Below are 15,438 nucleotides of genomic sequence, written 5' to 3' on the forward strand. Positions count from 1 at the left end.
CACCAGTTATATAAATATGTATCCGTACTCAGCTATATTGAGAAGGGTGCATTCACTGAGATGTGCATGCGCATTTCATATACGTGTGCACATCTTGTGAATGTATGAGTGTGTGTGGTTGGGCCCACACACACTCATATGTACAATCACCCTCCAAACGGGCTCACATCCAAAGCCCGTGGGAGCTTCACTCCCAAATTACTTAGACTAGACTAGACATTACCTGGGCAGTTGCTGTACCCTAACAATAAAATGAAGACCTAACATGGCGCAGTGAGTTCTCAAGTACCTACGATTGCTCAAGATGCCCCCACCTCGCCGGTCCCCACGCTCGACGCCAGCGGTTCCTCGCGGCCTCATGCCGCTGCTGCAGCAAGCGAGGCTGACCATCACCGAACAGCAGCAGGCCATCACCACGCTACAGGCCAACATGGCGGCTCTTGGCGCCCACAGCAACACATCACCCACCTCTCGGGTGCCCCCCTCGGCTGCTCCTGAGAAATGTGACCTGGAAATGACGCCGGCAGCCTTCAGGTCTTGGAGACGGTCAATGGAATGCTGGCTCCTTCTATGCAAATGGCCACAACAGGATGCGGTCCACCACATCAGGCTCCTCTGTACTCCATTACTGCAGCGCGCAGTGGACGCCAGGTTCACCCTCGCCGAGTGGGGCGCCCTAACACAACAGGAGTCGTTAGACGCCATAGGTAAGTTAGTGCTCCGCTCCTCGAACAAAGCGGTACAGTGGGCCGAGTTCTTTAATGTTTCCCAGGGGCAGGACGAGTGCGTCAGTGACTATTTCATAAGGGGTGCTCAGAAAGCTAACGACTACGCGTTTCAGTGTCCCCAGTGCAATTGCAACCTCTCAGAGTACCTGCTCCTGAAAAAGCTTACGGTAGGACTGCGTGACACGGTGCTGAAACAGCAGGTGTATCAAATGTGCGATTCTACAGACAGCGTTGACGCCCTTAGGGCCATATGTTCCGCGTACGAGGCGGCTCGCCGGCACGCCATGGACGGAAGCTCATGGCGGGAACCCGGTCGTGCGGCTGGCACCTCACAAGTTATGGAAGACGAGGACTGCCCGCCTGACGTTGCGGCCACCACGGATGGCAAGGCGCAGCCCTCGCGTACCTGCTGGAACTGTGGTACCACACACGCCCTGGACAGAGCTTCTTGCCCGGCCAGGGAAGCTTACTGTGTCGGATGCAAGAAACGGGGCCACTTCAAGAGGTGCTGCAGGAGCTCGAAGCGCCCCAACAACGCCACGCCTGCCAACGCCATCTCGGGCTCCGTGACAATAGCAGGCACACAGGTAACCCGCCAACCCACCGTGGAGGTAACAGTGACGCATGGAGGGGGAGCCAGGCACCGCACCGCGGCTGTCGCAGACACCGGCGCCCAGGTGTGCGTCGCCGGGGAGGCTTTGCTGTCCAGGCGCATTAGACCCGCGCAGCTGCGGGGGCAGGCGGCCTTGCGGGACGTTGCGGACCTGCCACTACAATGCCTCGGATCGTGCCGGTACACCATATCCTTGGGCGGCCTTGCAGCAGAGCAAGACATATACATCATACCCTCTGCTAAGTCACTGTTCTTGTCGCTCAGCGCGTGCCAAGAGCTGGGATTAGTGCCCGCCAGCTTCCCCCACCACTCCCGGCCGGCGGTGCGGGCGCTGACGGCAGAAAGTACAGTTCCTGAGTTCGGTCAGCCACCTGTGAGGCCTGCGACAATACCATTCCCGCCACATGAGGAGCACGCGAAACGGCTGGAGGAGTGGCTGCTACAACACTTTTCGGCCACAACCTTCAATACCACCAGGAGTCCTCTGCCGGTGATGGAGGGCGAGCCCCACCACATCCACCTGGCACCCGACGCCATCCCCCACGCCTGCCACAGACCGGCGTCGGTGCCGAGGCACTGGGAGGACGAGGTGAAGGCCCAGCTAGAAGAAGACATCAGGCGGGGCGTCATCGAGCCCGTCCCAGCAGGGGAGCCCACGGAGTGGTGCACCCGGATGGTGGTGGTGCCCAAGAAGTCTGGCCAACCTCGGCGCACTGTGGACTATCAGCGCCTCAACGCCGCGTGCCGAAGGGAGACGCACAACACCCCCGCTCCCTTTGACATGGTTTCTGGAGTCCCCAAGCACTCCTTCAAGACAGTAGCAGACGCCTATCGGGGGTACCACCAAGTTGAACTGGACAAGGAGAGCCGCAGTCTCACCACCTTCATCACCCCATGGGGAAGGTTCAGGTACTGCCGCACTCCCATGGGCCACTGCTCCGCCGGCGACGCGTATACCAAGCGTTTTGACGATGCCATTCAGGGCATTACGAGGAAGTACAAGTGTGTCGACGATACCCTCCTCTACGACAGCAGCATCGAGGAGGCTTTCTGGCACACTTACGAGTTCCGGTCGACATGTGCAGCCAAGGGGATTACGCTGAAGCCGGAGAAATTTTAGTTCGCTCGAAGGGAAGTCGATTTCGTGGGCTTCCGTCTGGGCTGGGACGAATATAAGCCCACGAATGAACGCCTCGCGGCCATCAAGAACTTCAGCATGCCAGACAAGCCCTCCATCGCGGACATCAGGTCGTGGTACGGGTTCGTGAACCAGCTCGCCCCCTTCCTCACCACGGCCCCAATCATGAACGACTTTAGGGAGCTCCTGAAAAAAGCATGTGGCAGATCGGTATATTGGGACGAGCAACTACAAAAAAAGTTTCGTCGAGCCCAGGACACCATATGGCAGCTGGCCAAGGACGGCCTGGCGTACTACGACAAGACACGCCCGACAATAGCCATCACGGACTGGAGCAGGGAAGGTATCGGATTCGTCATCCTGCAGCAGTACTGCCACTGCTCATCCGCGGTTGCCCCTTTCTGCTGCAAGGCGGGCTGGCGCCTGGCCCTGTGCGGCAGCCGCCACCTCACTGCTGCTGAGGCTGGCTACGCCGCAGTAGAGGGAGAAGCTTTAGCCGTGGCGTGGTGCCTCCAGAAAGCCAGGCTGTTCTTGCTGGGATGCCCGAACCTCACAATTGTCACCGACCACCGCCCCCTCACCAAGCTCTTGGGGGACAGAGCTCTGTCAGAGGTGGTCAACCCGCGTCTCTTCCGGCTAAAGGAGCGAACGTTGCAGTACCGCTTCCAGGTCAAATACCTGCCCGGGAAGAGAAACGCCGCGGCGGACTTTCTATCCAGGTACCCGGCTCTCAGAAACCCCTCATCGGACGCTGATGCGGACCTGGACGAAGACCTCGCCGAAGCAGTTGCAGCTGCGGTGATTGCCACAGCCGGGTACGAGGATCACATCTTGGATGAGTCAGTGGTGAGAAAGCTCGCCACCGACGACCCCGTGTACCAACTACTGCTGGCCAAAGTGCTGGCCGCGGACTGGCACCAACACTAATCACAAGAGGTGACCTGCCTGCGCCCGTTCTATGACGTAAGAGACAGGCTGGCAGTTATCCAGGACCTGGTGACGTACACATTCGAACAGGGGTGTGTACGCCTCGTGATCCCAGAGCCCCTCCGCCCACAGGTGGCTGCGAACTTACACGCCGGGCACCAGGGGCTCGACTCGATGCTGCGGAGGGCAAGGCAATGCGTATACTGGTCCGGAATGGAGGGAGACCTGCAGCACTACAGGGCATCCTGCACGTCATGCGAAACACACGCCCCCTCGCAGCCCGCGGAGACACTCGTCATCACACCGCCCCTGGAATACCCATTCCAGTCTACAGTGGCAGACACTTACATCCTTAAACTATTCCTTGGAAAGCAAACCCATTTCAAAAGCAAAAGTGTAGAAAGATAGTCTTAATAAAGGACATCCTGTCACCTGACAGACATATCAGCAGGATTGTGGGAGACATATGGACTACTGTAGGAGATTGAAGTGGCATTCCATTATATGGATGAACATACATACATACATACATACATGTACCAAGGCTTTTTCCCCCTTACAAGGGAGGTAGCCAAAAAAGGAAAAGGCATAAAATCATTCCCACCCATTCCATCCCTAAATACACTCCACACCCCTCCACCCTCCCTCTCATCTTAGCACCTCCTGGATGACGGGTCATCCCTGCATCTTGTCCACTGCCCTGGGTCAGAAGCAGTGTCACAAGACACAGCACATCCACAGCAAGTCTGCTTCATTAAATCGGTGACCCCCCCCCCTCTCCGTCCCCCCATGCATAAAGGAGAAGACGGGGAGAAATCCCTCCGGGCTGAGTCAAAATTTGCTCACACATACTACCTCACCCCCCAATCCACCGCCCACTCCACCTCATGCATCACAGCATCATCCATATACAACCTTTCTCCATTCACCCCTGTCTTCTGTCCTCTCCCATCCTTCCTCAACAGACATTCCCCTCTTTCCCAAAGCCCCCTTCACCCCATCCATCCACCTCATCCTAGGACGCCCCTTCATGTTCACTCCCTCCACATCTGCCTTCCATACCTCTTTTACTAGTCTTTCTTCACTCATTCTTTCCATGTGTCCAAACCATCCTAATACTCTTTCATCAACCCTATCTTCCAACCCCCTTTCCACCCCTGTTCTCCTCCTCACCTCCTCATTTCTCACTCTATCTAGCCTAGTAACCCCCATCATACTTCTCAGACACCTCATCTCAAACACATTCAAACTCCTTCTCTCTTCCTCTCTTATGTTCCATGTTTCTTCCCCATATAGTGCTGTTGGCTCAATCACTCCTTCATATAGTCTCCTCTTAGCATCCATTCCCAAATGTCTATCCCTCATTACACTTTTTAATCCACCAAGGCATTTACTCATTTCTTTCAATCTACATTCTACCTCCACCTTAACTCCACCTTTTCCTGCCACATTTGGACCCAAGTATCTAAAACTATCTACTTCCTCCAGACTACTGCCACTTTCACCCTTTGTACATCTCATCACCTTACTTTTACCCACATTTATCTTCAGCTTTCTTCTATCACACACACTCCCATACTCTGTCACCAACTTCCTCAATCCCTCCTCCGATCCTGCCACAAGCCTAGTGTCGTCCACAAACAACAACTGGCTCACCTCCCACTTTTCTCCATTTTCCTTAACCATCTCCAATCCCTGACCCATTACCCTTTCATTTACCTCTCGCACTACCCCATCCATGTATAGTATAAGTTGAACAGCCAGGGCGACATAACGCATCCTTGACGAAGTCCCACCTTTACCTTTAACCACTCACTCTCTCCATTTCTAATCCTGACACAAGCTCTACTACTCTCATAAAAACTCTTGACAGCTCCTAGAAGCTTTCCTCCTATCCCGTTTATCCGCAAAACCTCCCACAGTGCCTTTCTGAATGGATGAACAGATGATGAAAAACTCATCGAAACTCTGATATGTCCAAGACTGGTATAAGCGTCAGTATTATGGTCCCCACACAAAGCGCAACAAACTGGTCCCCAGCCTGGCAGATAAACCATATGAGGAAAGACTAAAGGTACCGGGTCTACCAACTTTGAAAGATCGAAAAGAAAGAGGTGACATGATTACAGTGTTCAGGTCACTAAAGGGGATAGATTGCATTGATAGAAGAGATCTGATTATAGATGGGAGGGCTTTAAGAGGTCATGGAAGTAAATTAAGAAAGATCACATGTTGAAAGAATGTGAAGAAATATAGTTTTCCATATAGATGTGTAAATATGTGAAATAGTTTAGAAGGTGATATAGCCCAAACACAAACAATACACGAGTTCAAATTGGAAATCAAAGATATAGATTAAGTTGGAACCATACATGAATTTGAGTCTAGGTATGTTAGAAAATTAGAGAATAGGAAACAAGACCCAATGAGCATTGTTCCGTTCCTGTATACTACAATTACGTAAATACAAGTTATCGCCTCCCATGCCATCTCATCCCCTCCCCTTTTCTTGTCCTTAGAAGTGAGCAACATAACATTGGTCCTCAAATTCATTGCTGAATAAAACCAACACTTTCTCCATCAGCGTGCCTTCAACCAGCCTAACATACTGCTCATATCATGAGAATGACAGGCACACAGCTCTCTGCTAGAGCTCTTGAATTCAGCCACACCTTGCATGATCTCATATCACATAAGCACAGCCCACCAAACTCAGCATGAAAACAATTTCTGCAGCTTACTGTTTTTGTAAAACAGCTTACCTCAGTACCCTGCAACACTTCATTATAAAACACATTTACACACAGATTGCAAAACAAACTCTTTTTAATAGATTCTCAAATTCTGTATTTCACCAAACTCCCCCAGAAGTTAATGTAGAAGAGAAATTACTCCCAAAATAAGTATGAATAGTATTGGTACACCAGTGCTGAGGTGACAGACACTAAATGCCTCAGATACAACCACCATACAGAAGACACAGACCACATTGTACTACTTTTCTTACTTTCACTCACCCAAAAAAGTTCAGGAAATTCTCTTTGCTGAGTGATTTATGGGCTGATATGGTGACTATGGTTGTTTTACTGGGGGTACTGCTCTAATTCCAAACCTTTATTTACAGGATGTGTGTGTTAGGAACAAGATTATTATCACAAGTGGAGTCATGTGATAAGAAGCCAGGTGGTGACCTTTGGAATACATATTGTACATTCAACGGAACTGCTTCAATGGATGAAAATGACTGTGATCCATACTTCAGAGCCAACAATGTTACTGAGCGTCCAGCCATCGTTGGGCTAGCATCAGGCCATTTCAGCAGTAAGTAGCCTTTCAGTGTGTTTTTGCACCAGAGTTGTTTTTATCATTACTGTTGATCAGCTTGTGGTGTCAATTTATTTACATTACTGTAGTACACAGAAATGGAGCTGCACTTGCATCTCTCATTCTTCAGTTATCATACACTGTTTTAGATTTGTGTATGGTTCCAGCTTTGGCTGCATCATCTTTTAGGCTATTATAGGAATTTATGCACTATACAGAAAACTATTTTTTACATCCTTTAGACATGTGGTCTTTTTCAGCTTGTTCCCATGACCTTGAGATGTTCTCCCATCACAAACCAAGAGATTATTCCTTTAATAATCTGAACACTGCAATCATGCCTCCCTCTCTCTCTCTTCAGTCTTTTGATGATTGCATATATAATGTTTTTTGTGTCTCCTTTCATGACTTATTTGCAAGGCTGGAAATTCTTTTGGTTGTTGCTCTTAGTACTCTCTTGATCCTCCTTATGTTTTTTCACCTTGTGTGGGAACCATACTTTCACTACATATCCCAGTCGAGGAAAGATTAGGGTAAAATCTCTGCTGATGCTGAAGAACTGCCAAAAAGGATAAGAGGACGCAGTTATCACCAACTTCAGTAGCAATTCTCTACAAAAGGACACATTATCCACACCTCAGGGAGGTGTGACCCTGAGGAACCATTACTTGACTTGTGATAAGCTTTAATCCTTTGGCTGCTGATGGCTTATTCTGCCCATTGTAGAGCTAGAAGGATTATGTCTACTTCAGTTTACATCATCTTGCATGACATTATGATTGTAGGGATAAAAGGATTATGTCTGCTTCTGTGTCCATCATCCTGCATGACATTATGATGGTGTGTATTTGATTGACAGGAAACCTCTTCAGTCATTTTGGAGAAGAAGGTTGGGTTGTTTCCAGTTCCTTTCGTCCAGAAGAATACCAGATACTGGATGGCAAGAAATACAACCAAGTTATTATTGACATTACAACCAGCTTCACAATCCTTGTGGGCATTTTCTTCCCATCTTGCACAGGTAAGTACCATAAACTTGGAATTTATTTGCTCCAATTACTTTACAGTAATTAATTAATACCCTGTCTGGGGTATTGGCTGCATGTTGCTACATGTTGTTGTGACAAAGTGACATGTAGTTGATACTTTAGGGTCTATATGGGGTGCCCCTACAGATCAGAGCCACACAACATTTTGTCTGTGATAGAGGAGGACTCTGCTCACAGAGAAATTATGACACTTTTATTATACTGCTACTGTCCCTCTGTTATGCTGTCCCCCAACCCCTTGTTGCTGTCCTGTACATTTCTCTGAATATTCATTTCCATGTTTCACCTACCCTGTGGTTGGAGAAAAGAATGCTGCCACCAAGTATTCCCACTTGGATTGTAAGAGGCAAAAAAAACAGGACAGGGATTGGGACTAGGCATCCTTCTCCCTGTAGCCCCACAGGGGACATTCCTAAAAAAAAAAAAAAAAAAAAAAAAAAAAAAAGTAAAGGCATAAGAGGTTCTAGGAGTTTTACAGCCAGTACCCTAAGGTTTGGGTCTTTTAATGTGTGTGGATATGATACAGATGAGAGTGAAAGGGAAGATATAGGTAGTATGCTTGTGAGAAGAAAGATGATGTGTTGGCTTTGAGTGAAACTAAATTGTGAGGGAAGGGTGAGTGTGAGTTTGGGAGTGTAGTTGGGAGGTTCTCAGGAGTGAAGAGAGGGTGAGGGAGAGAAAGGGTGGCTATACTACTAAGTGAAGAGATAGGTAAATATGTAGTGCAGATAAGGTTTCTTCTTCAAGGTTAATGTGGATGAAGGTGAAACTGGGAAAGGAGATGTGGGTTTTTGTAAGTGCTTATGGGCATGGTAGTGAGAAGAGTGTAGAAGAAAGGGAGGCATTTTGGATAGATTTAAATGAGTGCATAGAGGGATTAGGGAGGAATGTCAATGCAGTGGTATTGGGAGACCTTAATGCTAGGGTAGGAAAAGAACCAATTGATGAAGTGGTTGGGAAATGTGGAGTTCCAGGAAAGAATCGTAGTGGTTAATTGATGGTGGAGATGTGTCTAGAGAGTTGATGATAGCAAATACAGTGTTTAGGAAGAAAGTCAAGCATAAATACACATGGGAGAGGGTGGTGGATGGAAGGGTGGTAGATAAAGCATTAATGGACTATGTAGTGGTAGATAGGAGTATAATAGGAAGAGTTAAGGATGTACATGTTCTAAGGGGAGAGAGTGGGGGAATATCAGATAATTTTTTTTAGTGGAAGGTAAGTTGAGAGTGGAGGATAGATGGAGAAAGAGGAAAAGGACAAAAGGTAGGGAGGTGTTTATAGAGTGAACTGCTTAAATGAGAAGGAAAAGGAGGAGTACAAGAAGAAGATGAGAGAGGAGTGGGAGGGAGTGAAAGATAGAGTAGAGCGAGGAATGAAGGAGGAATGGGGACAGTTCAAGGAGGGAGTCACATGGTGTGCAAAGATGGTGTGTGGAACAAGAAGGATGGGAGGAAATAGAAGGAAGAGTGAGTGGTGGAATGAGGAAACAAAGAAGGCTGTAGAAGAGAAGAAGCAAGCTTTCACAGATTGGTTACAAAATAGGACGAGGGAGTCATATGAAAGGTACAAAGTAAAGAGAAGTAAAGCACAAGATAAAGGAGGCAAAGAGAAGAGCAGATGAGAAATAGGGTAAGACTGTGACAGAAAATTTTGAAAGTAATAAAAAGATGTTTTGGAAAGAAATTAAGAGAGGAAGAGGAGGCGAATGAAGTAGAGAAGAAAAGGTAAAAGGTGTAGATGGAGAGATGATAATGGAAGATAAGGCAGTGAGAGGAAGATGGGCATAGTATTTTAGGGAGTTGCTAAATATGAGGGAGGATAGAGAGGGAAAGGTAGTTGCAGTGGGAAGTGCTAAGAAAATGACCGTGATGAGTGAGGAAAATGGAGGAGAAATAAGGAAGGATGAAGTGAAGGCAGCTGTTGAGATGATGAGAGTAGGTAAGACAACTGGTCTGGATGGATGCCATGCAGAATGTCTGAAGAAAGGAGGTACAGTGATGGTGGACTGGCTGGTGAGGTTGTTTAATGTTTGAGACAAGAGAGTGCCAGAGGACTGGGGAGGGAAAAGGGGACAAGTGTGAGTGTAGTAGTTTCAGAGGGATTAGCTTGTTAAGTGTAGTTGGGAAGGCTTATGGGAGGATTTTGATTGAGAGGATTAGGAGAGGAACAGAGGGAGTAATTGGTAAAAAACAGTGTGGATTTAGGACAGGTAGAGGTTGCGTAGATCAGATTTTTGTGGTAAGGGAGATATGTGAGAAAGCTATAGGAAAAGGTAAGGATGTTTTTTTGGCTTTTATGGATCTGGAAAAGGCTTATGACAGGGTAGACAGGAAGGCACTGTGGGAGGTTTTGCAGATATATGGGATAGGAGGAAAGCTTTTAGGAGCAGTCAAGAGTTTTTACGAGAGTGGTAGAATGTGCGTCAGGATTAGAAATGGAGAGTGTGAGTGGTTCGAGGTAAAGGTGGGACTTCATCAGGGATGTGTTATGTTGCCCTGGCTCTTCAACTTATACATGGATAGGGTGGTGGGTCAGGGATTGGAGATGGTTAAAGAAAATGGAGAAAAGTGGGAGGTGAGCCAGCTGTTGTTTACGGATGACACTGCGTTTGTAGCAGGATCAGAGGGATTGAGGAAGTTAGTGACAGAGTTTGGGAGAGTGTATGAAAGAAGAAAGTTGAAGATAAATGTGGGTAAAAGTAAGGCAATGAGATGTACAAGGGGTGAAAGTGGCAGCAGACTGGAAGTGAGCATTAAGGGAGACTGGAGGAAGTGGATAGTTTTAGGTACTTGGGTGTGAATGTGGCAGGAAAGGGAGGAGTGGAGGTGGAGGTAGAATGTAGATTGAGAGAAGCGAGTAAGTGCCTTGGTGGATTAAAAAGTGTAGTGAGAAATAGACATTTAGGAATGGATGCTAAAAGGAGATTGTATGAAGGAGTGATTGAGCCAACAGCACTATATGGGGCAGAAACATGGAACATAAGAGAGGAAGAGAGAAGGAGTTTGAATGTGTTTGAGATGAGGTGTCTGAGAATCATGATAGGGATTACTAGGCTAGAGTAGAGTGAGAAATGAGGAGGTGAGAAGGAGAACAGGTGTGGTAAGGGAGTTGGGAGATATGGTGGATGAAAGAGTGTTGGGATGGTTTGGACACATGGAAAGAATGAGTGAAGAAAGACTAGTAAAAGAGGTATGGAAGGCAGATGTGGAGGGATTGAACATTAGGGAGCAACCTAGGATGAGATGGATGGATGGGGTAAAAGGGGCTTTAGGGAAGAGGGGAATGTCTGTTGAGGAAGGATGGGAGAGGACAGAAGACGGGTGAATGGAGAATGGTTGTATATGGATGATGTTGTGATGCATGAGTTGGAATGGGTGGGGGATGGGGGGTGAGGTAGTTTGTGTGAGAAAAATTTGATGCAGCCCAAAGGGATTTCTCCCTGTCTTCCCCATTTCTGCATGGGGGGGATGGAGAGGGGGGTTGCTAATTTTATGAAGTGGCCTTGCTGTGGATGTGCTGTGTCTTGCAACACTGCCTCTGACCCAGTGCAGTGGACAAGATGCAGGGATGACCCGTCATCCAGGAGGTGCCAAGATAAGAGGGAGGGTAGAGTGTGGAGGGGAGTGGAGTGTATTAGGGATGAAATGGATGAGAATATTTTTTTTTATTTATTTATTTTTTTTTTTTGCTACCCTTGTAAGGGGGAAAAAGCCTTTGTATGTATGTAATTTGTTGTGTTATGGTCTGTATTTCATGTTATGTACACAGTCATGTTATGTTAATATTTTTTTTTTTTTCTTTTTTTATAAAATGTTGGAGATAATTATGTCTGGAGATGATGTACCAGTTACTGAGTATGTAAGACACTTTTATGATGTAATATTTAACAGTCAAACCTCTTTAAAACAGACTAATAGGAGGGAAGGGTGTCCATCTTAGCTGATTGTCCAGTTTAAGGGAGTGTCGCATTGTTTTACAGAGGTGATTTTTTTTTGTTTTTTTTTCCTTTTTTTCTTTTTCTCAAATATGTGTTTAATGAATATAGGTATAAATACCCCTTACATAGGTGTGTAATTCCTCAGGGTGTTGTGTGCGTCCCATGTATATATATAAGGCATAGTGAATATTTAATGAAGATATAATGAGCAGTTAGTGAAGCTCTAATTACTTAATGGAAAATCCTTCCACATCATTCAGCTTGGTATGAAATGAAAGCTTAGAGTCTTGGAAACAAATCTTATTGAATACATTTTTTCAAACTAATACCTCTGATTTTTCATTAAAAATACTGCAAAATTCAGGTTTCATAAATAAAATATTTAAAAAAAAATTAAATTTATTTTATTTTTTACTGTGGAAAATAAAGAGCATTATGTTTTCTTTAAAATGAAACAAAAAAGACAAAAGTCCATAAAGAACAACCAAAGATATTACAACAGAAAGAACAAAAACATAAACTTTACAGGATAGGGGATTTAAATTTTTGCGACCATTTGTTTCATGGTTGCGATGTATAGCAAATCTTCAATTTTCTCTTCTTTGCTGATGAGGTGGGAGTTGAGGGTCAGTGGTGTGGCATGGGTGGAGAAGGTGTAAGGTGGGTGTGGCTAGTAAATGCTTGTGGAGTGCTGAGTGCAGCTTTGCTGCTTTTCTCCTCTTTCTTTTTCCTTTTTGTTTCTATTTCAGGCACTCACAGGCCCTATTTATATTCTGCCATTTCACTCATGTTTCTTCTTAATTTTCCCATGATCACAGCAACAATACAGAGCAAGGAATCAAAATTGTTGCATATGGTGAGAGTGCCAGGAGCGACTTCACCTTACTTTGACCTTTTCCAGAGTACTGGTGACCTGTCCACTATCTTTGTGGGGTATGCTGGTGGGAGGAGCTGCCAAATATCTCCATTAACAATTCCGTAGCAAAAAACAAAATAGCTATAGAAATGTTGACACTATTTCAATATACAGAATGTTTTTTATGCAATGGAGTTGCCAGAGATTGCCAATATTTGATCTATTTTATGCTGTATAAAAAAAGAGAAACGAAATACAGTTGTATAACTTTGTATGAATGTTGCCACCATCATAGAGATTCTTTTGAAATGTTTACGTAAAATTCGCTCGTGTACCAGAATTTTTCGAATGATCATTGGTGACGCTCCCTTAACAGATAGGCCTACTTATAGGAATATATGATACCTACTGTACAGTATACATTGTACTGTACACTGCATATAATAGTTACATCATAGAAAACATATACAGTATGTATGAATATACATTTATACTGTATATATAAAGACTAAAATATTTAATCAGTGGGATTAAAGAAAATATTTTGATATAGATTTCATTTACCTTTCATAGATGATTGATGAGTTTGATGTATTTACCTAGTTGTGTTTTACGGGACGAGAGCTATGCTCGTAGTGACCCATTTTTGTATCTTTCCACATCCAGTTTATTCTTAAAATTTTGTATAGTTCTGGCATTCACTGTTTCTCCATGCAGTTTGTTCCAGACATCAATCACTCTGTGTGGGAAGCTTTTTATTTTATTTTATTTATCTATTTTTTTTTTTTTTTTTTCCCAGGTCTCTTCTGTAACTGTCTTTTTTTAGTTTCTTTTCGTGTCCTCTTGTTTCTCTTCTGTCCCACTTTAATAAGTCATCTCTGGCGAGAATTTCCATCCCTTTCATAATTCTGAAAATGGTCAACAAATCGCCTCTCTCTCTTCTCTGTTCCAGTGTTGACAAATGTAATTTCTTTAATCTTTGTTCATATGTCAGATTTGACAGTGTAGGTGCCATTTTTGTCGCTGCTCTTTGGATTCTTTCTAATTTTCTTATGTTCTTTGTGCTAGGTGCCTACAGTGTTGCAGCATATAGGTCTTATCAGTGTAACAACTATTTTTTTTACCATCTCCTCATCTATGTAGTCGATGGAGGTGGCAGGTGGGTGGAGATGATAACTTATTCTGAGTCTGTAGAGCTGTAATGCTCCACTGACTGAGAAAAGGCTGGTTATTGATAACCACTTCTAGAAGGCTGAGGTGACTAAGAACTGACTAATTCAGCAGCAGATGGGTCACTGACATCATCAGCTTCAGCACAGCTGGAACAAGCTGGCTTGAAGAATGAATTGGGTTTGAGTGGTTTTCCTGGCTGATGTTTCTGGATGATGATTTCCCAGAAGGTTGTAGAATGTTGATACTATTGTTGGATCTCACTTTCTGCAGACAAATCAATGTGGTTGATGAGGTTATCAAGTGATTCATGTACAACAGAGAGCTTGGGTTTCATGGGCAATGGTTTGTCATGTTCATCTTCATCCCTATCATATCTCCTGTCACCAGTGAAAATGTCATCAGTTAATTCTTCTTCTGTAATCATCTAGTATCCAGGGTCACCCTTTGTGTCTTCTAAACAGGACCTTATATCATCTTCAGATTTCCTTTGCCTGCCCTTTGAAGGATAAGATGAAAATCCCTGGCCTCAAATCCTTCACAATCATAATCTACCTGTGTATCATAAAGAAGATTTTTCCCAGCATTGGCTAGGGTGTTAATTTTGACTGATTTCCATGCAGCTGCAAAATTGAATATAGCTGATTGGAGGTTGTAGTTTTTTATATTAGCAGTTGTTCCTTTTCCTCATGTGTCATGAGCTGATCATCTTCCTCTTCTAGCACCACAAGTACCTCATCTAAACATCTGCATTGGTATAACTTCTTGCAGGATACAAGTACCCCTTGATTGGGCTGGATCAGGGAGGTAACATTGGGTGGCATAAACATGTACTGTATCTTCCCATCTTGACATACAAGTTGCTCACCTCTTAGGTGAACAGGTGCATTATCTAAAATGAGTAATGCCTTCACCTCATCAGCAGGCAGTTTGAGGACATCTTCCTGGTGTTTATGCACTGCAGGTATGAAATGGGTGAAGAACCAGTCACTGAAGATTGTCATGTTGAACCATGCCTTCTTGGATCTGTAGTAATGCACTGGGAGATGGTTCATGCAGTCTTTCAAAACTTGCGGGGGAGCTGACCTGCCCACCACCACAAACTTCAGATGGTGCAAGCCATCTGACTTTACACAGCACAACACCAAGAAATGTTCTTTGCTTATTTTATGGCAAGGTAAGGCACTCTCATGTTTAACCACTTCACTCCGTGCCAAAATCTCGCGGGCAGCATTAGGTGCCAGACGTACGATGTTGCGTCATAATACTCGCATCATAAAAAATAGTCACCGCTTATATCGATCGTTCTCTCTTTCACCCGTGAATTTTGATAACCATAGAAAATGTGATGAAGCCAGTTTAGAGAGTATGTCAGTTACGCAGGGACACCTACAATAAATATAATCAAGACGCCGATATGGCAGCCTCGCGTATCCACTTGCTCCCCATGCCGCCTACATAGGCGGCACCGTATGGAAGGGGTTAAAAGCTTGGGTATTCCTGGGCAATGACTGCCAAAGCAATCCAGTCTCATCCCCATTATACAGTTGGGAAACTAGCAGCCCTTTATTCTAAATTAAATCATTAAGCTGCTTCCTGTGTAGATCCACTGCCTGCTTCACCATGCCCAAGTTTATTACACATTCTGTGGCAATTTCTAAACTGCCATAACTACCCATCACTACCATCAAAG

The 15,438-nt window shown here is 45.3% G+C and overlaps 1 protein-coding gene and 1 pseudogene across 5 annotated transcripts in view; both read left to right on the forward strand.

Moving 5' to 3' along the window:
- kcc (solute carrier family 12 member kcc) overlaps nt 1-15,438 on the forward strand; it is a 731,707-nt gene that overhangs the window by 541,811 nt on the left and 174,458 nt on the right. For all 5 annotated transcript variants that reach the window (XM_076198824.1, XM_076198825.1, XM_076198828.1 and 2 more), the window contains 2 exons: nt 6,531-6,727; nt 7,590-7,751. In XM_076198824.1, coding sequence (XP_076054939.1) covers nt 6,531-6,727; nt 7,590-7,751 — 359 coding nt within the window. The remainder of the gene's footprint in view (nt 1-6,530; nt 6,728-7,589; nt 7,752-15,438) is intronic.
- LOC143033505 (uncharacterized) lies at nt 247-3,814 on the forward strand (annotated as a pseudogene).

This window comes from Oratosquilla oratoria, chromosome 15 (assembly GCF_046742065.1).
Source record: "Oratosquilla oratoria isolate Oo_2021 chromosome 15, ASM4674206v1, whole genome shotgun sequence".
Classification (NCBI taxonomy): Eukaryota; Metazoa; Arthropoda; class Malacostraca; order Stomatopoda; family Squillidae; genus Oratosquilla; species Oratosquilla oratoria.